The sequence below is a fragment of the Typha angustifolia genome, chromosome 1 (genome assembly GCF_048772165.1).
Source record: "Typha angustifolia cultivar Huaian chromosome 1, ASM4877216v1, whole genome shotgun sequence".
Classification (NCBI taxonomy): Eukaryota; Viridiplantae; Streptophyta; class Magnoliopsida; order Poales; family Typhaceae; genus Typha; species Typha angustifolia.
Window position 1 is genome coordinate 2,762,895 of NC_133239.1, and position 24,240 is coordinate 2,787,134.

The 24,240-nt window shown below is 37.7% G+C and overlaps 3 protein-coding genes across 5 annotated transcripts; all 3 read left to right on the top strand.

Annotated features, from left to right (window-relative positions):
* Positions 1-417: 417 nt before the first annotated feature.
* On the top strand, positions 418-14,069 carry LOC140772515 (golgin candidate 5). Of its 2 annotated transcripts, XM_073114738.1 has the most exons (20): positions 418-1,079; positions 2,492-3,426; positions 5,036-5,107; positions 5,347-5,421; positions 6,120-6,234; positions 6,794-6,855; positions 6,952-6,999; positions 7,931-8,215; positions 8,432-8,491; positions 8,592-8,675; positions 8,852-8,917; positions 9,269-9,367; positions 9,439-9,657; positions 10,392-10,479; positions 10,591-10,817; positions 12,151-12,210; positions 12,297-12,410; positions 13,435-13,509; positions 13,606-13,672; positions 13,769-14,069. In XM_073114738.1, the coding sequence occupies exons 1-19, from the start codon at positions 938-940 to the stop codon at positions 13,630-13,632; spliced, it is 2,853 nt and encodes a 950-aa protein (XP_072970839.1). In that variant the 5' UTR covers positions 418-937; the 3' UTR covers positions 13,633-13,672; positions 13,769-14,069. The 2 variants fall into 2 exon arrangements, with proteins under 2 accessions (XP_072970839.1, XP_072970759.1); XM_073114658.1 differs by having other exon boundaries at positions 13,606-14,069.
* A 1,060-nt stretch (positions 14,070-15,129) lies between these two features.
* Positions 15,130-19,803, top strand: LOC140763678 (probable plastidic glucose transporter 2). Of its 2 annotated transcripts, none has more exons than XM_073101978.1 (15): positions 15,130-15,212; positions 15,386-15,476; positions 15,591-15,705; positions 15,782-15,849; positions 15,945-16,077; positions 16,257-16,356; positions 16,450-16,562; positions 16,675-16,768; positions 17,374-17,527; positions 17,623-17,766; positions 17,836-17,909; positions 18,002-18,090; positions 18,503-18,617; positions 19,144-19,328; positions 19,557-19,803. In XM_073101978.1, the coding sequence occupies exons 2-14, from the start codon at positions 15,395-15,397 to the stop codon at positions 19,324-19,326; spliced, it is 1,464 nt and encodes a 487-aa protein (XP_072958079.1). In that variant the 5' UTR covers positions 15,130-15,212; positions 15,386-15,394; the 3' UTR covers positions 19,327-19,328; positions 19,557-19,803. The 2 variants fall into 2 exon arrangements, with proteins under 2 accessions (XP_072958079.1, XP_072958072.1); XM_073101971.1 differs by having other exon boundaries at positions 15,147-15,287.
* An 819-nt stretch (positions 19,804-20,622) lies between these two features.
* Positions 20,623-24,110, top strand: LOC140761429 (DEAD-box ATP-dependent RNA helicase 35). The gene is made up of 2 exons (XM_073098747.1): positions 20,623-21,720; positions 22,858-24,110. The coding sequence occupies exons 1-2, from the start codon at positions 20,687-20,689 to the stop codon at positions 23,720-23,722; spliced, it is 1,899 nt and encodes a 632-aa protein (XP_072954848.1). The 5' UTR covers positions 20,623-20,686; the 3' UTR covers positions 23,723-24,110.
* Positions 24,111-24,240: the final 130 nt, after the last annotated feature.

The following is a 24,240-nucleotide window of genomic DNA, read 5'->3' on the forward strand; positions in this document are numbered from 1 at the left end:
GATATAATAATTATTTTGATTTAATATGGAGTAAAGAAAAAGATGAAAAATATAATGTTTTAATTATAATAAATATTGTTTAATTTAGATAGATATTAAGGGTAAATTATTAATTGAGTTAGTGTGTGATATAAAATATAATTTTGATGTATAATTTTTGTGTCCTTGAATAGGGCTAATATAATATTTAATTGTTATTCTGTAATATTTTAAAATAAGAAAAAATTATTCTTAAAATGAAGGGGCTAAAAGAAAAACTTTTGCATTTTGAGCCCTATTTATCAAGGACATATCCTTCCTGTTTGGTGTTTGATGGTACATAGCTGATCCCACCCAGTCGGCGCCATCTCGTATGCATCGATTGGCCGACGGCTCAGATAAATCGCAATTCAACTGAGGAAAAAAAGGGAAAAATTTCCCGAAAGCTCCACTTCTTCCCTTCTTCTATTTTTATTGTCTCCATTTCCACTCCCTCCAACTTCGATCCCTTGGAGGTGGAGATCGGGACAAAACCCTCCCCGGTTCCGAACTTCGATTCTGGTGTCTTCTCAAAATCGATTCTCGGATTTTGGATCTCTCGTCTCAGGATCGGAACCGGAGATTCGCGATCTCGCCGCCGTTCTCCGTTCGATCTCCGACGAGGTTCTTGTCGATCCGAGAAGATTCTGCAGTCGTTCTATTTGCTTCTTAGATCTTGTGATCTTTGTCGAATCTGGCGTTCTTTTTGACGAAGAGACAGCAAGTGTCCACATCCCAGGCCTACGAAGCTAGTGTCCGAATTGTGATGCTCGTACGGGGGAATTCTTGATTTGGATTTCTACATTTTTGTCTTGAACGCTGAGTCGTGTTTTGGTATGCAAGATTGGATCAGATCTATGCATGTGGTGTCGGAATTCTGAGCCTTGATCGAGGGGGAGGTTCTTGTCCTGGTTAGGTGATGGCGTGGTTTGGAAAGGTCTCGTTGGGAGGCCTTCAGGATCTAGCCGGGGCGGTGAACAAGATCAGCGAGAGCGTGAAGAACATCGAGAAGAATTTCGACAGCGCTCTCGGGTTAGAGGAGAAGGACGATGCCGATGCCGGTAGTTCTTTTCTTCGTTTTCTCTTTTCTTACAGCTTTGATTAGTTCTGGTATGCAATACTCGGAAGTTTGAACTGGTTTTTGCTAAAAAAATTAAAATGGGACGGAGGTCCGCACGATTTGTTACTAGGGTTGGTTTTTGTTCTAGTAATGCTTCATTCAATGCTACGCTTTCTTAGGACCTCACGATTGCAAAGGTTCTTATGCTTCATTTTCACTTTACCAAGTTGTAGTCCATGTTGAGCTAGTTATGTTATGTGTTTAGTCGTTGTTGATCTGAACAACAACTATAACACATACCATCGGATCATACTATACTTGTTCTTTTGAGAGAAATCATTTACACATTATAGTTGTAGAGGGAATTCCTTAGATCAATATATATGATCTTATTGATCCGAATATTTTAAAATATTTGATGTGGGTACCTAAGATCTTGTACTTGAAAGACTATGAACGGGGAAGTGATTAGACTATTTTTTTCCAATACAATTTTGATTTTTCTATCTCGTGACTTCCCTGGGGCCCTTTAAATTGTTGATTTTGTTCCTCCTAACAGCTCGGTAATGAACCATCCTTATAATCTGAGTATGCATGAGAATAGGCAATAATCTGGAAATGTGTTATCAGACTTTATGTTTTATGCTGCTAATTTCTGAGGCCTAGGAAACTAAATCGTGAATATCTAGTCAAGGAAAAGCTGTTTGCCTATGGCCTGATGCCAATTTCCATGTGAAAAGCCTTTGATAAATCAATCTTGGCTTGACCGAAAGCCTTAGTAGCCTCATCCTATTAGACATGCCCTGACTCCTCTTTCTTTTGTCTTCTCCTCTCAGTTAGTGCTTTCCTTTTCTGTCTCCTAGTTCTTCTCCAACCTTTAATACTTTGCTAATTGACATCCCTCACCATTTATGGCATCTCAAGAGTTCAGGCCACCTCCTCAAATCTAGCCTCGTAGGTGCCTGCTGCTGTCTTCTTTGACACCATTTTCCCTAAACTCCTAGATCTCCGTGCTACCCTCGCCAACACTGTCATCCCCTCTTTTTTGTTATGTTGGACATAATGCACTTTTTAAAAGTTAGGCATTTATAGCTTCTTGGTTTGAATTGGTAGTTTGAAACTCAAGAGTCGTTTCAATCACTAGATTCACTACTTGTGACTTGTTTATGGAGCAGTTAGACTTGTGAAATTTTGTTGCTGAAAATTTGTCATTTGAAAGACTTACTAGCTATAATTGGTTTATCTGTTCTTCTGTACTATTAGCATGCTTATTTCACCTTTTCCTTTCTTGATACTTCTTATTGGCATATCAGTTATTTCATCAGTAATCCTCATTGAAATTTGAGCAAATGTCTTTGTTAAACACATTTAAGGGACCAATTGTATTTTATATCATGTCTTTTGCTCCATTAGCTTCAGGATCATGGGCATCAGCATCAGATAGGAAAGGACTTTTTGATCCAGTCATGGCCTTCATGGGCCATCAAGCAGAAGGAAGTGCTTCTGATATATCAGTGGAAGCAGAATCTTCATATCATGCAGTAGCTGAAGAGAATGATAAAACTTCCACTGAAGGGTCTCTCATATCTACAGAAGAACCAATTGTTTCTGCTGAGAGGGATAATAAAAATCATGAGCAGGTTGAAGCTGCTTATCCTCATGCTGCCAGCAGTGTACCAAGTGAAATCAGTGAACCTAGTGAGGACAAAGCTGACGAGATATTAACTAACTCACCACCTGAAATGGATATATCAACTTCCACGAATATGGAAGCAACAGATTCTCCTCTGACATCTCAAGGAAAGGAAGATGCAGAAGTTGGAACCAATAGTCACTCAGATCCAGCAGATTCTGAGCCAATGGTTGCTGATGATATAGAAGGAACTCAGAGAAGTGTCCTCCATGTACCTGATGGCTCAAGAGATTTACAGGTGAGCCATGAAGAACTTGAGACTAGAGATGATCAAGGTGGTATCAAAAGTTCTGCTGATAATGCTGATGTAGATAATGGGCAAATAGGACATGAAATACAATTCACAGAGACTTCAATTGCACCAAAGGATGATTATGCTATTGAACATCCTGAAGACTATGTTTTGAAGGTAGTCAGTTTGGAGAACGATTCAGCTTCATTTGCTGGGTCAGTATCAAATTCTGCTAATGTATCTAGCGAACTGGTGGAAGTAGGTTCTCAGGAAAAAGATTCCGAAATTGAGGAGGAGAGATCACCAGAGAGTATGCCCAAAGATTTGCCGGATCCTGTTTATCCTCTCCTTGAAGTGGAGAAAATTAAAAAGGAAATGAAAATGATGGAGGCTGCACTGCAAGGTGCTGCCAGGCAATCTCAGGTATCTACAATCTCATTTAACTAGTCATAGATTCAAGAAATCCAAGCGCATACCTAATTCTACGTTCTGTTTTTCTGCGGTTGCTACACTTTCACCTGCCTATTTTTCATTGGACTCTGTTTTGATCCAACACACAATAACTAGGGCCAACTAATTAGAGAGATCTTTTACTAATTATTTATCAAATCAAACCTTGTGCGTAAGCTGTTAAATCTAACTATGAATTGTGAAATATTATTAATCCCCCAGCTGGATCCAACACACTCAGAGTACCAATGAAGCAAAAGATATCTTCTTCTGAATTGATATTGTGTTTAAATTACTATTTTTATATTTGAGAACTTTATATTTGAAATGCAAAGAAACTTCCAATTTAATAAGTAATGTTTAGTTATTTGCATTCCATTATGTCAAAAAACTGTTGCCATGATCGGCCTATTCTGTGGCCAGCTTTCAGATTTCTAAGTTATCCCATGGTTGAGCACAATATATCATATTTCCAACTTGATTGATTCTTCTGATGTACCTACTTGATTAAAGAATGAAGGCCAGAGCATGCAGTATGCATATGAGTGCCATATAAAAAATTTCGTGTCATTAATGGCATGCAATCATAAGTGCAACTATTTAAGTTAGATAAAATAAAGAACCTAGTCCGCATGAGTCTTCCGACTTTTTAAGCAACAAGTACGCATTACCATATTGTTCAATTATCTAAAAAATAGATTGTTATTGTGCTTTCTATCCAATTTCTATCTGGGCACTGCTTGTTGTATAAGGTGGAAGCTATATGTAGAAGATATCCACTGCGAATAATGTAACGTGGATCGTTGCTTTTATTGGTAGTAATTAAAATAATTGTTCACTTTTGACAAAGGTTTGTTAATTTAACAGATTTTGTTTTCTTTTTTGTAAACAATTAGATATTTGTTGTTGCATTGAATCTGAATAATTTTTTGAAAGCTACATATGTTGCTTGCTCATACTATATGATATGTGGCTGTATGCACCACTTATGCATCTTTCTTGTCAATTTGGGTGAAAATTCTGTATCTTCATCAGAAATTCAATATATTAACTGCATACAGATAAATATATGTATAATTCCATTAGATATTTCTTGCCTCTATGGTTCTAGCTATTATCAAAGTCATACACAAATATCTCTATGAGGACTTCTAACTGCCAGCTGACTCAATCTGGAGATGTTTCAGTCTTTATTCCTACTATCCGAGGTATTTTCATGAACCCTCAAAATGGGATGACAATCTTTTTTGTCCAATAATAATTGGTCATGTATTAGCAGACAAATATATGTATAAATATTCATTTTCCAGTCCTATATCTCTTATGGTAGAGCCTTTGACATCCCATAGTTAAATTGACAAATGGCAATCCATGGATCAAGGGTCTTATTCAAATTACAAATGAGAATCCATTTTGCAATGCTAACTCATGTTCCTAATTCTGACGGTTAGTGTTATTACTGGCAGATCTCTAGCAAAATACAATATTCTTTACTCTTTTCATGTCATGGCACTCAATCCTTCTTTCCTGGCCTTATTTTTTTTTGCAAGTTGTGATATCGTTAATACTTGTGCTTTTTCAGGCCAAAGCTGATGAGATTGCTAAATTGATGAATGAGAATGAGCAATTGAAGTCTATCATTGAGGATTTGAAGGTAGGTATGGGCTTGATACTTTACTTTTCCTTTTTCCATTTTTCTAGTAGATATAGTGGCTGCTGTTTTTCTGATGAAAGACATGAAACTCAAGTTACCTACAAGTAGTGATGATTTAGATGGGGCTTTTCATTTTCTGATGATTGACTGGAAGCAAAATTTGGATTTTGAGATAACAAATTTGATGAGTTTTTTCTTCTGCATTACAATTATATTAATCGTTGATCAATGTGCTACAGAGTAAATCTTTGGAAGCAGAAATTGATGCTTTGAAAGAAGAATATCACCAAAGGGTAGCATCTCTTGAAAGAAAGGTGCATGCTGTTCTCATGACTGTATTCTTTTACATCTTAATTAATGCCTATTATAATCATATCAATGTCCTACTTTTTACTTTTGTTTTGGTTGGTATCTTTTGAATTGTTAGCCGTCCTCTACTTTATATTATTTAGGCTTTGATGTCTTCTGTCATTGATATGAGTATATGATTAAATAGTTAATATATTTATTTTGAGAACTAAAAGGTCTACACCTCTATAAAATATTTAAAATTATTATTTATGTTGGCAATCAAACAGTTCTGACATTTATGCAATGCAAATGCAAAATGCATTATGATCAGCTTAATGTGAACATTTAATATTAGAATTGCTAACTAATTTCATATCACAACTAGCTGAGTATTTCATGGGCTGCCTGCCAGGAAATTGAGACTAACAAAATTATGAACCAAGTGCACAAAAATTATTTAGGAAAGATTTTGTAGAATTAGCTGACACATGTTAACAGACTCCTTTGTTCACCTATCAACTAGTGGTGGGAAGAGCATTGTCTATAGTAGTTTAACCTTGTAATTATAATTCTTTTATTTCTTTGGTAACTAGGATCATCTCATTATTTGCTGAATAGTTGGCCCTGCTTTTCTTTGACTATTTTAATGTCAGTTCAGGTCAAGCAATCTTATGTTATGGAAACAAGTTATGTTGTGTAACATGTATCTTGACTTTTATAGGTCTATGCACTAACAAAAGAAAGGGATACATTGAGAAGGGAGCAAAGTCGAAAAAGTGATGCAGCTGCTCTTTTGAAAGAGAAGGATGAGATAATCAGTCAAGTTATGGCTGAAGGTACGTATGAGGGGGAGTCTGGGCATTTTTTCCCAGTATTTTGTAATGACTGGTTTATAATAGTTCCTTCTACGGTTCTACCTTTTTGTCAATTAACTAGTCTCAAGATCATTTTCTTATATTGTTGATATAAAAAAAATGTCAGATTAAAGGCGGATTTGTCAAAAGGATGAAAATATCTTATAATCTTATTTTATTTTTTATTTTTTGTTGAAGTGTGCACTAGTGTGATAGCCTTGTGGTGTGTTCGAGGATGTATCATGGACTTTTTGACTTTCAAACAAAATCTCAATAACTTTAATGTTGATATTTGATAAGCCATCTCATAAGAGCCATGGTAAATAATAAGCTTCAATACGGTCGAGGAGAACTGACTCTAGTTGAATTCATTGGAAGCATGAAGCAATGCCTACTAGATGGGCTACAACAACAAGACTGACTCTTAATTACTTCATGCATCAAGATATAGCAATAGAACCTTCCTCTCATTAGGGAAATGACTTCTAAATATCTGCATAATTCTTTCATCATCTTTTTATTGTTTTTTCCCCTGAAACAGGTGAAGAGCTATCTAAAAAGCAAGCTGCTCAAGAAGCTACTATAAGGAAACTCAGGGCACAGGCACGGAGTCAACCTTCCTTTTTGACTGCCCATTTTATTAAGTTGTCTTGATTAATAGTTTGATTTAAACTCTGCTACTTTTTTCATTGAAGCCAGATTCGAGAATTTGAAGAAGAAAAGCAAAAGCTTAACTCAAAGCTTCAGGTAATTTAATAATTGGTAGAGAATTTGAATTTCAGCAGTTTATAATCATGAAAATTCTGCTTCAGATTTAGTTGGTTTCAGATATGCTGTGTTTGGTTACAGCCAAGGGGTAAAGGGGGGATTAGCCATCCTTGGGGCATCCCATGGGATGATACCTCCCTGAATATCAGTCTTATCCTTCAATCTTAGTCCTATGTTTGGTTTGCACAGGGCTATGTATGAGATAACAAACTTGGAGGAAGTCAGGGAACTAGTAACAAGATATGGCATCATGCCCTTAAGGGTAGATGTCAAGTATGCAGTAATAGTTATTGGATAAAATATTAGGGAATAATAGCGAATAGGTTCCAGTACGTTCAAGAAAACAATATGATCCATTCTTTCAGGATCCGGGAAGTGGGCTGCTTTGCAAAATTTTCGTTCACAGATATTATTGGTTATTGTTTTAACTTTTCCACAGAGTATATGAATGAAGATATCTTCTTCATAAACTCTTAACCTTCTCCATTTTCGTACTTCCAACCCTGTTACTTACTCCTTGTTTGTGAGTAATGTAATTCTTATGAAATGTTGCATCAAATAGTGTCTTTCTGTTGGTAAAAACTAATTCAAATTCCACTTTACATATATGCTTTATCCAAAAGTCAACAAGCATGGATGTCAACTTGTAGATTTCCATATTTGTTTCTCAATTTAGAATATTGCCTTAAACTGTCTGCCTTTGTTTGAAGATTTTTGGTGAAGTTCAGGAGTAGCACTTTCTAAATCTGAAAAGTGTTTCCTACAGCTTCCTTTCTTTCCATTTAACAGATATTTTATGTAGTTACCGATGACAATTATCTTAAATATTTATACTTTTTTCTTACAATGTCTCTTCAGTTACAATTTTGTTTTGCAAACATTTGCTAATAATGAGTCCTGGATAAGGTAGGTTGAAGAGACAAAAGTGGAGAGTATTAAGAGAGACAAGACAGCAACTGAGAAGTTGTTGCAAGAAACTATAGAGAGAAATCAAGCAGAACTTGCTGCTCAGAAGGAATTCTTTACTACTGCACTTAATGCAGCAAAAGAAGCTGAGGCTTTAGCGGAGGCACGAGCCAACAATGAAGCCAGAGCTGAACTTGAGAGTCGTTTAAGAGAAGCTGGTGAAAAAGAAGCGATGCTGGTTCAGACACTTGAGGAGCTGAGACATACTCTCACAAGGAAAGAGCAAGAGGTAGCCGTTGAACCCAGATATTGCTATTTATATTTTATTGTAACTTCTTTACTATCTAGATTTGTTGGTCGCTATAACTTGTATTAACTTAATCCAGCAAGTTTGGAGGTAGATCCAACTATTAACATGTTTGCTTATAATTTTAACAATAGCAAATTCTATCTAACATTACCCTGTTGTTACATAAAAGATCACACTTTCTTGGGCCATATGCAGGCTGCCTTTAAGGAAGAAATGCTCAAAAGGGATTTTGATGATCTTCAAAAGCGCTATCAAGTGAGTGGTGCTTTGTTCTCCCAGAACATCATTGTGCTTTTGTGCGATAAATGCTTTTCATTGTTTTTTGTAACTTTTCCTTGGATTTGTTGACCTCCAGGCCAGTGAACTTCGTTACAATGAGTTGATCACACAAGTTCCTGAATCAACTAGGCCACTTTTAAGGCAAATTGAAGCAATGCAGGTTATTTACCTTCTTAATTGTTTTTTTTTCTTGTTTCTTGTTCTTGATGGTACTTTTTATTATTTCAAGCATGACATAACACTGTTTATAGACATATTACTAAGTTATTCTGCAATTCTTGATATTTGTATTTCACATAGTTGTACATTATTCTCAAACTGTGTTATTGTTAACAGGAGACAACTTCTCGAAGAGCAGAAGCTTGGGCTGGTTTAGAGAGAGCCCTAAACTCCCGTCTTCAGGTTTTCTCCTAATACTTAATATTCTCGTAAATTCATTTTATTTTGCGCTGTCATTTGCAGATCCTATAAGAATATAAGATCTGAAATGAACTTGTGAAATGACTAAAATGGTGCCTCATTTGGACTGTGTACCAAGTGTTGAAAAACATGTCTAGAACCAATTATGGTTTCATACAAATTACTCGCTTCCCCATATGTTTAATATCCAATTAACGGTTTCCGATAGTTTTCTAAGGTACTTTGAGAGGCATTTGCCAACTGAGATACAGGAATGCTGGAATCTGTTAGAGGAGTTCATTTAACATTTATGTATTTTAACAGTTATTGACTTCAGTTGACTTCAATTGACAGGAGGCAGAAGCCAAAGCTGCAGCAGCAGAGGAAAGTGAAAGGTCCATAAATGAGCGTCTATCTCAAAATCTATCTCGAATCACAGTTTTAGAAACCCAGGTTCCATTCTCTTCTTGTTGCAGGTGATTGATCAAGCAAGTTTTGATCAACTAATCGTTGCTTTTTCTCAGGTCACATTTCTTAGAACAGAGCAAACACAGCTGACCCGGTCGCTTGAAAAAGAGAGACAAAGGGCATCTGAAAGTAGACAAGAATATCTAGCAATAAAGGAGGAAGCTGCAACTCAAGAAGGTCGGGCCAAACAGCTTGAAGAAGAAATCAAGGAGCTTAGGACTAGACACAAAAGAGAGTTGCAAGAAGCAGCAGGACACAGAGAACTTCTGGAGAAGGTTATTTGTAAATTTATACTGTTGGTTACTACAATTTATGAGTTGCTCTGCAATAAAGGATTAATCGTTTATATTAGCATAAATTGGTTCAGATGATTTCCTCATTTTGGGAGTACTTGCTAGGTACACTTTCCTTATCATGCTGCAGTGTAGTTGTTCTTGCATTACTTTCCTTGAAAGCTTTTCTGCAACATGAGTCAAGGAAAAGATAGTGAACAACAATTAGATGCATCTATTTTGAGATATTCATCTTTGGTGGTCGTTCATGGATTGAGTAATTGAGTTCTAATTGCACACATTCTTTCTCTTGGCTTAAGTAGGTTTTTGTCATGTCTACATAGTACATGTTTTGCAAATCAATCAAAGAACTGTATTTATGAGCCAATAAACTTTTCTATTTACTATGACTATGCCATCTCGATTGCCATGGAATTTCTTCATTAAGTCCTTTTTGGGCTTTTTATTCTTCTGTAATACGTTGTTGCATTTTCTTCTTGTTATACATATCGTGTCATTCCGAAAATAGTTGGGACTAAGGGATTGTACACTTGTACTCATCTTCTGTCATTCAAAAATTGTTTACTTGTTTCCTTCAGTAATAGCAAATAATATGTGATCCATAAATCATGTTTCCTTGTGCATGACATAATTTCTACAATAATAGATGGCTAGACTGGCTAGTACAATTTTGTTTTAGTTTCCACAACTGACATCTACCCAAATTGTATTTTCAGGAGCTTGAGAGGGAAAGAACTTCCAGAGAAGAATTAGAAAAAGCTGCTTCCCGTGAAGCAACTAAAATCACCAATCAAGATCCATCCAGTAATCTCTGTTCCTATTGTTGATCTATAATGCAAATTGATTTTCTTTATCTTTTAGTTGGTTTCTTCAGCTCTTTTTAGTCTTATTTGTTTCTTTCCTTTTCCCTTAAAGGAAATATTCCTCTTCGAAAGCTTTCAAGTGCTGGCAGTCTAAATAGCATGGAAGAAAGCCAGTTCTTGCAAGCATCTCTGGACTCGACTGATAGCTCCTTCTCTGAAAGGAGAATTTCTGGGGAAACTAATATATCCCCTTATTTTCTGAAGAGCATGACCCCAAGTGCTTTTGAGGCAGCACTTCGTCAAAAGGATGGTGAATTGGCATCGTACATGTCACGTTTGGTATGGAGATGTACTTCTTTTTGAATTACAAGACCATAAAGTTCATCTGATAGATGTTGTATCTTCTGAAGAAACAAATGGAAATTTTCTTTAGCATATCTCAAGAGCAAGTCTGTTTTGTGTTTGCATATGTAGCTGTAGGACTTGCTTCCATGCTATTATGTCTATAGAGTACGAGATTCTCTTTTCTCAGCCTTCAGAGTTGTTTGCTTTTGTCCACACCCTATGCTGTCATGGTTGCTGTAAATTGAATTTGTCTAGATGATCTGTTATCTTCTACTACATAATATTTTGTTAAGATACAATTGAATCATAACTTTAATCAGTGGGCTGTTTCTAGCTGAAGTATTTTATTGCCTGGATGCTTGTCTATAGTTGTTCAAATGATAAGTGGATGTCTGCATCCTCAGAATTTATATTATTTTTTAGTCTAATTATACCTAGACCCTCTTGAACTGTTGTCCATTTCTATGATGATCATCACATTTATTTTTTTTGTGACATATTAGCCTCCTTAACTATAAAAAACCTCTGAAATGCTCCTTTTTTTAGTTATATGTCAGATTTTTTTTTCATTAAACAATATCATGTTAGTGTCATGCGATAAAATTTAGGCTGTCTAGGGACTATTTTATTCTGATTTTAGAGGAAAGAATGAGAAAAAAAAATGTGGGTAAAATGCTTCTTTGGTGTTTTCTGGGTGTTTTCTGTCAACATTGTTAGAGGGGTGATAGATTTTCTATAGTTTAAGGAGTTGATGTGCATCAAAGAAACAATTGAGGTGGTGCATGTGGAAATGAGTAAGAGTTTAAGGGGTCTTAATTAATTGTCCCTGTTTTTTACCTGCAATACTGTCATGCATCTTCTCAGCTTTACATGCACCATAGTGGAGAAATTTTCTATGCACTTTCTTTCATAATTATTTTATATTCTTCTAGACAGAGGAACTATATTCTGTAGTATCCTTCTTCTAGCTACCAGTAATTCCGTCTGATTTTCATTTGTACATCAAGATTAGTCCTATATACTTAGTGAATCTCTATGTCCTATTCTGAAATTATTCATACATTAGATGGTGAAAATTAAGTTATGTCGTGGGTGCTTCTGCCATTGCTATTGTTGTTGTTGTTGTGTTGCTATTGCTGCTGTTGTTTTTTTTCCTTGCCTGTCCCATGCTTATGTCCTTTTTCTTTTCCCTGTGTGACATGTAAATTGATCTTGAACTTGAAAGTTTTTCTCTTACACTAATAGATCTATTTCATTTGATCAAATTATTCTTGAATTCTGGACCTGGGACTGCATTTTCCTTACTATGTTAAGTTCATCTTTATAGGCCTCATTGGAATCTATTCGTGACTCACTAGCAGAGGAGCTGGTGAAAATGACAGAGCAAGTAAAGTTTGATGAACCTCCATCTGAACTTTTTAATCCTCCATCTGTATGATGCTTTGCACTAACCTTAAATCTGTATTGTTCCAGTGTGAAAAGTTGCAAGTGGAAGCAGCTGCATTGCCTGGCTTACGGGCAGAACTGGAAGCCTTAAGGCGAAGGCACTCTTCGGCACTGGAGCTAATGGGCGAACGTGATGAAGAGGTTCTTGTCTCATGCACCATTACCATAATTGTCAGATCTCAGTAGTGGATACCGCAGTAGTCAAATTACATCAATACCTTATATAACTTTATGACTGAATATTCCTCGCGAGAGCCTCTACAATAAATGATCACAGACCAACTTAGTGTGTGGGTCTGTGTGTTGTTGTTGTTGGCGGGATGCACTGTTACTCTCGTGCTACCCTCCTATGCTGTCTCCTCCAGCATATCTCTTGCCTTCCCCTCATTTACTTTGGTCCACCTACTGGGCCAGGTTCGGCAGAGTGGGAGAATGTTGGGGACCACTAAGCCTCTCACATCCCTTGTTCCGCTGCTATTCTGCTCCCATTGAGCTGAACTCAGGAGGACTGGAGGATCTGAGTAGAAATGGAGGGAGGGAGGGGGGGAGGATGGAGGGCTTGAGTCTGGGCCTCAATCTTGGAGACCTATTATAGCATGAGCTTGACCCGGTCTTGAACATGAGCAAGCCCAATTTTGGGCAGCCCAGGCCTGAGCGCAGAAGTCAACTTGGCCCATCCTGTGCAAGGACACCTCAAGAGTGTATATGCAGGAACAAACAATTGCCTTTCCCTTATTCTTCCTCTATTAAAAATGAATTGTTGGTAATGTAGTTGATATAGTGTATTGATAAACAATGCCAAACCCAACACCTTACATCAAGAGCTGATGACATCCTGCCACACCTATGCCTATGTTCAAGGCCAGGCCCCTTATAATAACCAACCTCACAGATCCTACTCAATCTTTTACACCAATTTTCCTTACTCTCTCGACCAAAAGGTACCCCTTGAGATTCACAGCATGCCAAGCCTTGTAAGGTTTTGTTGCCTCGACGTACATGTCCCAACTGTTTAGTTTATTTAGGACTTATCTTTTGAAGAGGCCATGGGATTTGACTTCCCCTAGGGATAGAGTGCTATGAAAATAAGTTGTACTCATAGAGTTCTGCTACTCTATTAACATGTTGATATGGCTTTCTCAAGCACATTAATACCATTTTGCAGTTAGAGGAACTGCGAGCTGATATTATTGACCTAAAGGAGATGTATAGAGAGCAAGTAGATTTGCTTGTGAACAAGGTACATGAATTTCCATGTACAATATCTTTCTTTTCTTTTTAATGCTTAGTTTAAAATTCATACTGTTATTGTTCGTCAATCATTTTTTTCAAGCAGATTCACACGTTAAGTTCTCCAGCATAATCACAAAGCTTCTATTGCTGCTACAAGTACCGCTGTCATGGTATATTCCCACAAGTTTGTCCAACCTTTTGTGATTATCTTGTAGTACAGATTCTTTGAATTTGCTGTATACTGGAATCTGTAATTGCATGTTCAGGACTCAGCCAATAGAGCCGTGCCTTTCAGCTGCTCTAAGAGTTATATATGAGTTAGAAACGTTGTATACTGGAAACAATATTGGATCGACCTCATTCTTTGTCGTATAGTAATGTTTGTGTGCCAACTATTTGAATTTTGAGCGAGCACAGAAGTCTTGTGTACGGGCAAACTTATGTAATTTTTTCCGTCTTTAAGTGACTTTTGGAGGATTTGGGTAATACTTTTTGTTTTTCTTTGCGCAATGATGGTGAACGGTGTATGCGTAATATATAATGACATTTTGGCGGTCATTACACTTATACTGTATCTTCTTCATTTGCTGCGGAAAGTTAATTCTTTGTCGTTATGAATATTTTTACTGGTCGGTTATATTGGCTTGACTCTTATTATTGATTACTTTGTTATTGCGAATCCTGCAGCCAAATCGACCCCGCTTTCTTTCTCTTTGAAGAAACTGAAATGTTGCCGTGAAGGTCGGATGTTCTTTTCTTTCTTTCTGTGATAGTAAAGTATGGTCTAAATAAATTTGTCCGGAATAAGGCCAAGTCCAGCACTCTTTAAGTCGGCTATATGAGTTTGCGTAATATTAGATCAGACATTGGTAATGCACATCCGGCTGGTTCTCTGTAGGTTATTTCACATGTTGTTCTACTAATTTGTAATGGTCAGCACACCACACCAGCACCCCCCAGAATAAAGAGATGAATTTTAGAAAAAAAAAAGTTATTCATAATTCGGGATGTTCACTAGGAATAAGTTTATTTTTTATTCTGAAATATAACTCCCTATTCCTGAAAAAAAAAAAAAAATCCAAACATCATTCTAATTTCATTCCAGAATATAAATATTATTTATCAAAATTATATTTTATACTATATGCATTAATTCAATTATTAATCTACCCTTGACATCTATCTCATTAATTTACTTTTTATAATAAAATATTTTTTATATTTTTTTCTTTCACTTTATATCACAGTAAAAATAATTATTATGTTCTTATTTTAAATTATAAGTAAATATACGAATAATTATTTTGAGAATAAAAAACAGAAATTATTTTTTTTCTAAAGTAAAAGAGGCAAAGTAGGCTTAAGTTTGTTTTAGATATCATCCCTCCAAATATTTCTCAAAAGAAACCATGGACAATATTTCTTAAAGAGAACTGCTCATTCCAATAATATTCACATGTTCTCTTTATTCTCAAAAAAAAAAGAAAAAAAAGTTCACATATTCTCGTCTATTAAATAACGTGAGATGCTTGACACGCGTCAAAGGAAGGAGAAAAGATCCGTTTCTCTAAAACAGAGGAACTCGTTAAGTATATTTTCTGGCCTCCACCGTCCTTCTCGCACTCACGCGGGATGCAAGGAGGACGAGAGGAGTGAAGCGTCACCTTGGGGAATAGTAATGCATACGTCGAGGAACCATCGCCATCTCAGGTGCTCTATGTTGCTACCTTCTCCCCTTTCCTTTTGTTCGTACGAGTTTTGTCCCAGTCCGGAGAGATCAAGTTGGTTAGTTTTTTTTTATCCTTTTCTTTTTTTCCCGATGATTGAGTTGGGTATGGACTTTGGATCGTTATCTTAGCCTCGTGTGTGATCTCATATCGTAGCTCTCCGAGATGCGGTTGAATCCGAGCATCCACAAGCGCTTGCCTCCCAGAGAGACCATGAGCACTCTCGATCGCGGCGATTTCGTCTCGGGTGAGAGATTCCAGAACTGAGGGTTTTGTTTGTTTTGCCTTGGATTTTACTGGGTTTGTCAATTTTTCTTGATTTGGTTTTCGTTATCTTCCTTTTTTCAATCTTTGAGTTTAGTCCGTGTATTGAATGGGACGGGACAAGAGAACAACAACAATCCGTGGTGGAAGCTTTCCTTCCCTCATGTGTTCGTGGCGACCCTCTCGTCGTTTCTGTTCGGATACCACACTGGGTTCGTCTCGTTTCTCCATTCCTTTTTGTTTAAAAACAAGAGAAGAAATGTTGTGAATTTTTTAAATTTTATGCAGCGTAGTGAACGAACCGCTCGAGAGCATTTCCAGGGATCTTGGATTTGCTGGCAATACATTGGAAGAAGGTATTAGCGGTTGGATGGAATATCTCAAGTCCCATTATTGATAGTCTTCTGCTTTTGCCATTCTGATGAGGTCCAAAATATGGTGGCGGATGCAGGACTAGTGGTCAGTATGTGTCTCGGCGGTGCATTTCTTGGGTGTCTGTTTAGTGGCTGGGTTGCAGATAAGTTTGGACGGCGCAGAGCCTTCCAATTGAGTGCATTGCCAATGATAATTGGAGCTTCTGCGAGGTAATCAGAGATTTTTTTTTTCCATCACAAATATGCAAAATTTATTTACAAAATCTACTACTTTTCATGTTCTTATGGAGCATTTATCTGAATAATTACACAATTGATAAGCTGCAATAGAAGTCATCATACATCTTTTTCTTCTTGGATCCTATTAAATGACAGTATATAATTTGCAGTGCATCAGCTGGAACTCTGGCAACTATGCTTCTTGGTCGCTTCATAGTTGGAACTGGGATGGGTTTAGGTCCGCCTGTTGCTTCACTTTATGTGGCAGAGGTATAGATGATCTTCATGTCTTTTTTTTTTTTTTTTTTATCATCCACCCATTACGATGTTCAAGTATTGATTTCTCATAGTGTAAACTATCAGGTTTCCCCTTCTTTTGTGCGGGGCAGATATGGAAGTTTCATTCAGATAGCAACATGTCTTGGTCTTATGGCTTCTTTTTTTATTGGAATCCCTTTTAAAGAATTTGAGGGATGGTGAGGAACATCGTTTCATTATTTAATATCAACTGCTGTTCTAATTTGGTTTATCTTTACTCTTTAGGCATCTAGGAACACAACTTTCTTAATAATATTTGACCATTATCAGGTGGCGAATTTGCTTTTGGGTTTCTATTATTCCTGCTGCTTTGCTTGCACTTTGCATGGAATTCTGTGCCGAAAGTCCTCATTGGCTGTACAAGGTCTTTTTAACTCCTGATACTTCTTTAGATATTCTATTTTGTCTTGACGCACATGAACTGGATATTTTTTGCTTGCTTTATATGCCCTCTGAAGCTACAGGAAATATAATTGGCTTTCTTTCATTACAACGTGAATTTAGAGCTGTCAATTATTGTATGAACCACACTAGATGATGTACTGTAACTTACCTCGTATACTAGAATGCCGTTTGTCCTACTACTTACTTCGTGTTGTGCAGTTTAGCCACAGTGTATTGTGCCTATTAGGTCCTACTTGTTTGTGGTTTTATAGAACAATCTTTATTAAGGGATTATTTTACCTTTAGTGAAGAATACTCTTCTTTTATGAGTTATTGAGTTTTCACAGATAAACAATAGAAGTTACTATTTAGTCAGAAACTTTATGGATGATAAGTGATGGCATACTTTATTAGCTTTATTTTTTATTTTCTTGAGGGGAATGCTTTATTAGCTTAATTGATTTATAAGATAGCATGCAATGTTTATGTACCCACACATTGTTGATTGTCCTGCGGAGACTGTTTATAAACTATTATTGATTGTATTTATTAATTCCTGCCTTTATATCTTTTTTTTCCTTACAGCATGGTAAAATTGGTGAAGCAGAAGTTGAATTTGAAAGACTCTGGGGCGGATCTCATGTCAAATCAGCAATGACAGAATTATTACGCTCAAACAGAGGAGACGATGTAGAAACTATAAGTTTTCTACAATTATTTTGTGGTCACCATTTCAAAGGTAGCACAAATTATTTCCTATATCATGTTTGCTAGTTGTCAAACTATAATACATTGTCATACAGTTCTATACTGAATGATTATTCTTTTCTACAGTTGTTTTTATTGGTTCAACACTGTTTGCCTTACAACAATTATCTGGCATAAATTCTGTATTCTATTTCTCTTCAACTGTCTTTAAGAGTGCTGGGGTGCCCTCAGAACTTGCAAATGCATGTGTCGGAGCTGCAAACTTGTCAGGTAAGGTCACTGATAAAGTTGTAGTTTCTGTTTGAAGTAGTAACAATTTTCCTTTTCTTCTTTAAGCAGGGTCCATTGCCGCGATGCTTTTAATGGATAAGTTAGGAAGGAAGGTTTTACTTCTAGGAAGCTTCATAGGCATGGTAAACTTTGTTCTGAAGCTTTTTTCAGGGGTAATTGGAGAAACTTTTGTAGGACTAATGTAATGCATATTTATTCATGACATATTGACTAGGCAATCTCGATGGGCCTCCAAGCAGCAGCAATGAGCATTAATCTTCCTAAATCTGGGGATTTATATCTGTCAGTTGGGGGAATGTTGTTGTAAGTAATAACATAACATTGTATTATAAATGCAATCAAATAATTTTTCTTTAGGTAATGCACACCTCATTGAATTCTAAAATCATCAGTTCAATAGCTCTTCAACAGCTAGTTCATTTGGGTAGAACCTTATATACACAAAACCTAGGGGTGAAGAAACCAAAAAAAGAAAGAAGATTATATTTGATACCTGGTGACTACAACCGATGAACTGATAGTTTATAAGGTAAATGTGTCTTGTCTCTTGCTGACTTGAATATGAATGTACTCATATATGAAGTAATAGACAATAATCACAATAGAACTATACATATTAAGTTTAATAAGGATCAGTTGACCAGAATGTTATGGCCTGGGGAGGAAGGAAGTTCAATAATAACTCGGTAGTTACCCTGCTTTACTTTTTCTTCAGGTGTGTCTTGGCATTTGCACTGGGAGCTGGCCCTGTACCTGGTCTTCTTTTATCAGAGATTTTTCCCAATGGAATTCGAGCAAAGGCTATGGCGTTGTGCATGTCTGTGCACTGGGTAAATACTCTGTAACTTGCCAATTGTCATTCACATCAGGAACGAAAGATGCAATATATTTGAATTTAGAAGGAGAATATGTGCATGTAAGATGCAATATGCCAACCTGTTCTGGTGGTTGCAAGTGGGTCCGATTAAAAGGTAAGGGTGGATGAAATGCTGAATCAGTGGAGATGAAAACTGTGAGGGTCGAAGTTGGGATAGACAAATTCTCCACATAGTGGAAGTTGTAGAGGTTACAAGAATCAGGGAGTAGGTGATAATACTCCTGGTTCTGATCTTTATCATTGGCATATAATGAAGGCCATTGGCAGAACTGTCCAGAACTGTGAGTGGTTTAATCAAGACTGTGAGGCTCCGCCCTTCTCCCTTCTTTTCTTCACCAGAAATGATAGTTGCAGTTTTAACTGGGTCAAGCTATCTCTTGTGTTTTCTTAACTAATCTGGTGTTGTAGCGTTCTTGCATTTATATATCTTTCTCAGTATGGAATTTGCTGATGTCTTCTTTTGCTGTTGATAATTTCAGGTGGTGAATTTCTTTGTGGGGCTGTTATTCCTGCGATTGCTAGAACAACTGGGCCCACTGATTCTTTACTCTATATTTGCCTCCTTTTGTCTCTTGGCAGCAGTTTTTGTGAATAGTAATGTCATGGAAACTAAAGGAAAATCGTTACAAGAAATTGAAATTGCACTCCTTCCCTCAGAATAGAGGTACGTTCTCATGCTTGTTCTTACCTACATCAGAATGTAATAATTCTCGCAATCTTTTAAATATACAACATGCTAATCTTCCGTTGTAATTTGACTACTAACAAATAGTCTTACTTAGACCTTACTCCTTTTTAGCCTCATTTTAATTTTCTGTGGAACATTTTATCTTTTCTATTGATCTGTTCTTTTATGCAATATGTTCAGTCTCTCTACATTCTACTTGTGCAGGTGAAGTTATCAACTTCCACCAGTCTGATTTCAGTTCTATCCATACAATAAATATGGTACATTTTTCTCCTCAGATAGTCGAGCAATTTTATCTTAAAATCAGATTAAATTTTGTACAGAGGACATCGGTGATGATACGCTGCTGTCATCTAATCCAGCATGCATAATTTTGTTTCATTGTTTGTTAAGAAAATCAAAAGAGATAGAAGAGAAAAATATTTTGTGCTTCTTTTGTTTCTCCTCCTCTCAATATTTCTCGCTTCTACTTGAGAAATATGATACGAGATCTCCATTAAATTATGAGCACTGATGAATGGTATCTTCTTCAGTTACTGGTTTTCAAAACGCACCAAAAATGATGATTCATGCTCTCTATTTTCTTATATGGGAGCCACTCTACTGTGTCTAATAATAAATTAGTCATCAATCTAGACTTTGCTAAATTCCTAAATAACAGCTTGTATTTTTACAATTATTATCATTTATATCCTATATTTTAGAAATTAAGGTGTAAGAGTATGATAAACAGAAATTACTGAGTCTAAACTAAGGGCGTAATCGAATCAGAGTTTTGATCAAATTTGAAGTAAAAATAATTTTTTAGTCTACAATTAGGATCAAGTTTTAATTAAAATAATTTCAAACTCGAGCTTAGACAGAGATCAATAAGTAATTTTAAGCTTTAATCAATTCAAACCTAAATCGAGCTGATCAAACTTGAATTTATTCTAACTGAAAAATTATATACATTAAAAAGCATAAATTAATATAAATCTTCGTATTAATTTTAACTTCTAAAGTTTCAAACTTTGGAGTATGAACTAATATATAAAAATATTATGGAACTTTATATAATATGATAGTACTATTTGAGGCTTCTCGAGCCATGTTTAGCTGACCCGGCTCAAGATCAAGCTCAACTCGAAACTAATTCTGAGCCTGATTCCCCGATCAAACTTGAATCAGTTCCGTTTCGAATTGAGATTGATCGAGTCTTAACGAGCCGAATTGAAGCCCGCTCAATTATTTTGACAGCCTTAAATCTAAACTACAAAGCACCCACCCCACCCCCCACGCACTTGGATCCCCAACCTTTCTCGGCTTCTCTCCCCAATCTCCCCCTCAACCCCATGTCCATGGCCACCGCCACCGCCACCCTCTCTTCAAAACCCCCCAACGATGCCCCCGCCGCCGCCGCTGCTGAGGAAGATGACGACTACGTCGAGTACATCCCTGTCAAGAAACGCCGCGCCATGGAAGCCCAAAAGCTCCTCCTCCTCCACCGCACCAAATCCCAGCCCCCCTCCACTTCCACCACCTCCACCTCCAACTCCGCCTCCGCCCCTTCCTCCTCCTCCGCCGTCCCTCTCGATCCCCTCGAACCCCCTCCTCCCCCCACCTCCAGACCCAGCCTTCTAATCCAAGCCACTCAGCTCAAGCGCGAGGCCCCGGAGATCTCCCCCACCGAGCAGCTCGCCCAGCAAGAGCGCGAGATGATCGAACACCTCTCCGACCGCAAAACCCTCATGTCCGTCCGCGAGCTCGCCAAGGGCATCACCTACTCCGACCCTATCCCCACAGGCTGGAAGCCGCCGCTTCGCATCCGCCGCATGCCCCCTGACTCCGCCGACGCCCTCCGCCGCCAGTGGCACATCCTTGTCGAGGGCGACGAAGTCCCCCCGCCGATCAAGAACTTCAAGGACATGCGCTTCCCCGACCCCATCCTCAAGAAATTGAAGGAAAAGGGCATTGTTCAACCTACCCCGATCCAAGTCCAAGGCCTCCCTGTGGTCCTCTCGGGCCGCGACATGATCGGGATCGCGTTCACCGGGTCCGGGAAGACGCTGGTGTTCGTCCTGCCGCTTATTATGGTTGCGCTACAGGAGGAGATCATGATGCCGATCGTGGCCGGGGAGGGGCCGTTCGGGTTGATCGTTTGCCCGTCGAGGGAGTTGGCGAGGCAGACTTATGAGGTGGTGGAGGAGTTCCTTGTACCGTTAAGGGCGTGTGGGTACCCGGAGATCCGGCCGCTGCTGTGCATAGGAGGGGTGGATATGAGGTCGCAGCTCGAGGTGGTGAAGAAGGGGGTGCATATTGTGGTTGCGACGCCAGGGAGGCTCAAGGACTTGCTCGCGAAGAAGAAGATGAATCTTGATAATTGCAGGTTTGTTTGCTGCTTGTTCTCTGCAACCAACCTTCTGATTAACACAGAACTGATGGATAACATTGTTAATTTCTGTTTATTTCTACATCTAGTTTTGATTATTTGTTACTTCAGACTAGATTGCATTGTTGTCCTCTATGATAAGCCAATTCGTTCATTTTAAGCTGCACTGATTCTTAGTTCTGCAGAAACTAGAACCGATCAACCTGAATATTGAAGCACTAATTATAAAAAGCAAGCTGATTATCTTATTCCTGATAATTGTAATTCTTGAAATATGCCACCATGTTTTAGTGTTGACATTCTTTAATTTTGATGAATTATGCATCGATGTATGTTACCAACTCATATATAATAAAAAGAAGGAAAAAGGATAACCGAGTTTAAGAAAAGAAAAAAGACTTAACGAGGAACTCTAGTACTTTGAGTGGGCATCAGTTCTTTGTTTGGCTTCTGATCTCTTTGACATTAGAGAGTTTGGATAGACGTAGAAATGTTGTACTTTCTCTGTAAAGTTAATAAGATTGCAGTATGCGACAGGGTTGACATGTTTGAAATACAGACATTTTTTCATCCAAAATAGCAGCCATGGAAGCTAATATGTACTGAGAGCTCAAGGAATAAAATATGAGGTTAGTAGTTAGACATGAACATGGATGGAGGGTTCTGAGTATGCTGGTTGGCTGGTTTCTCCTTGGATTTCTGAAATTTGAATTGAAAGGGTAATGTTGAGTTATAAGATTCAATGATACGGTGATGAGATATGTCAAAGAGGTAGAAGAGAGGTTAGCTGTTGGCTCTGCTTTGAACAGTTCACTAGTGGGATGTCAAAAGTATAACAAGGTTCTTTCAAATGAGAGAGAAAAGTAAACAAGAAAAGGGAAGAGGAATATCTGCTGAATTTTTAGTTTGCAACTGGAAAATTTCTACCGCTCACTAGTGGGATATCTGTTTTCTTTGTAGAAAAAGATTCTATGTATTTTTGTCCTAGTTTACAAAAATATGCATGAATGATATTGAGCTATTTGCTGTTGTTGTAACCATCAAGACTGACCAAATAGCTTAAGCAACATGGTTGAGTAAATATTCTCATAATGTCACATTGTTCTTGTCTCACCTTACTGATTAATTGTGCAGGTACCTGACACTGGATGAGGCTGATAGGCTGGTTGACTTGGGCTTTGAGGATGATATCAGGGAGGTTTTTGACCATTTTAAAGCACAGAGGCAAACTCTGCTCTTTTCTGCCACCATGCCCAAAAAGATACAGAACTTCGCAAGAAGTGCCCTAGTGAAACCTGTGACAGTCAATGTGGGAAGAGCTGGAGCAGCAAATCTAGATGTCATACAAGAGGTCGAGTATGTGAAACAAGAGGCTAAAATTGTATACCTCCTCGAGTGTCTCCAAAAGACTCCACCGCCTGTCCTCATTTTTTGTGAGAACAAAGCTGATGTGGATGATATCCATGAGTATCTCCTTCTAAAAGGAGTTGAAGCTGTTGCCATTCACGGAGGAAAGGATCAAGAAGAAAGAGAGTTTGCAATTGCATCCTTCAAATCTGGAAAGAAAGATGTCCTGGTTGCTACAGATGTTGCTTCTAAAGGTCTTGATTTTCCTGAAATCCAACATGTGATCAACTATGATATGCCTGCTGAAATAGAGAACTATGTGCATCGGATAGGAAGAACAGGAAGGTGTGGGAAAACAGGCATTGCGACGACCTTCATAAACAAGAACCAGACAGAGACGACACTTCTTGATCTGAAGCACCTGCTGCAAGAAGCAAAACAAAGAATACCACCAGTGTTGGCAGAGCTCAACGATCCAATGGAGGACGAGGATGCTATTACCAATGCAAGTGGAGTCAAGGGCTGTGCATATTGTGGTGGTCTTGGTCATCGTATTCGGGACTGTCCCAAGCTTGAGCATCAGAAGACGATGGCAATTGCTGGTTCAAGAAGGGATTACTTTGGTTCAGGTGGCTACCGTGGGGAGATATGATCAAGGTCTACTTGTACATGTAACTATCTGAAGCTAGTCCACATGCTTCTGCTCTTTGCCAGTTTAAAACTAGGCTAGAAGGTAATGTAAGTTATGAGGTGCAATTGAGAATGAAAATTATGAATTTCAGTGCAAGCAGCAGCCTTTTCTTTTTGCCCAAAAAAGAAAACATCGGCGATAGATGACAGCATTGTCTGGTTAAATCATAGGCTGAGCAGATGAGTTGTTATTAATAGCCCATCCAACTGTTATGTTGCTACACTGAAGAAAATATAATGATTAACTGTTACTATGTATTTCTTGTATTCTTAGGTTGAAGTAGCATTACTTTGTTTCAATATCAGCATTACATTCATATAAACCAATGAGATATTGTTGATTGATGATATATTCCGCAGTATGCTGGAAATAGATAGATGTCTTTGAAGTGGTTCAAATTTTGTGATCTATTCACGAGACCCTCCGGCTTGTTTTTATTGTCTTTCTGTGCTTCTGCCTACTATGATCTCTGTCTCTTC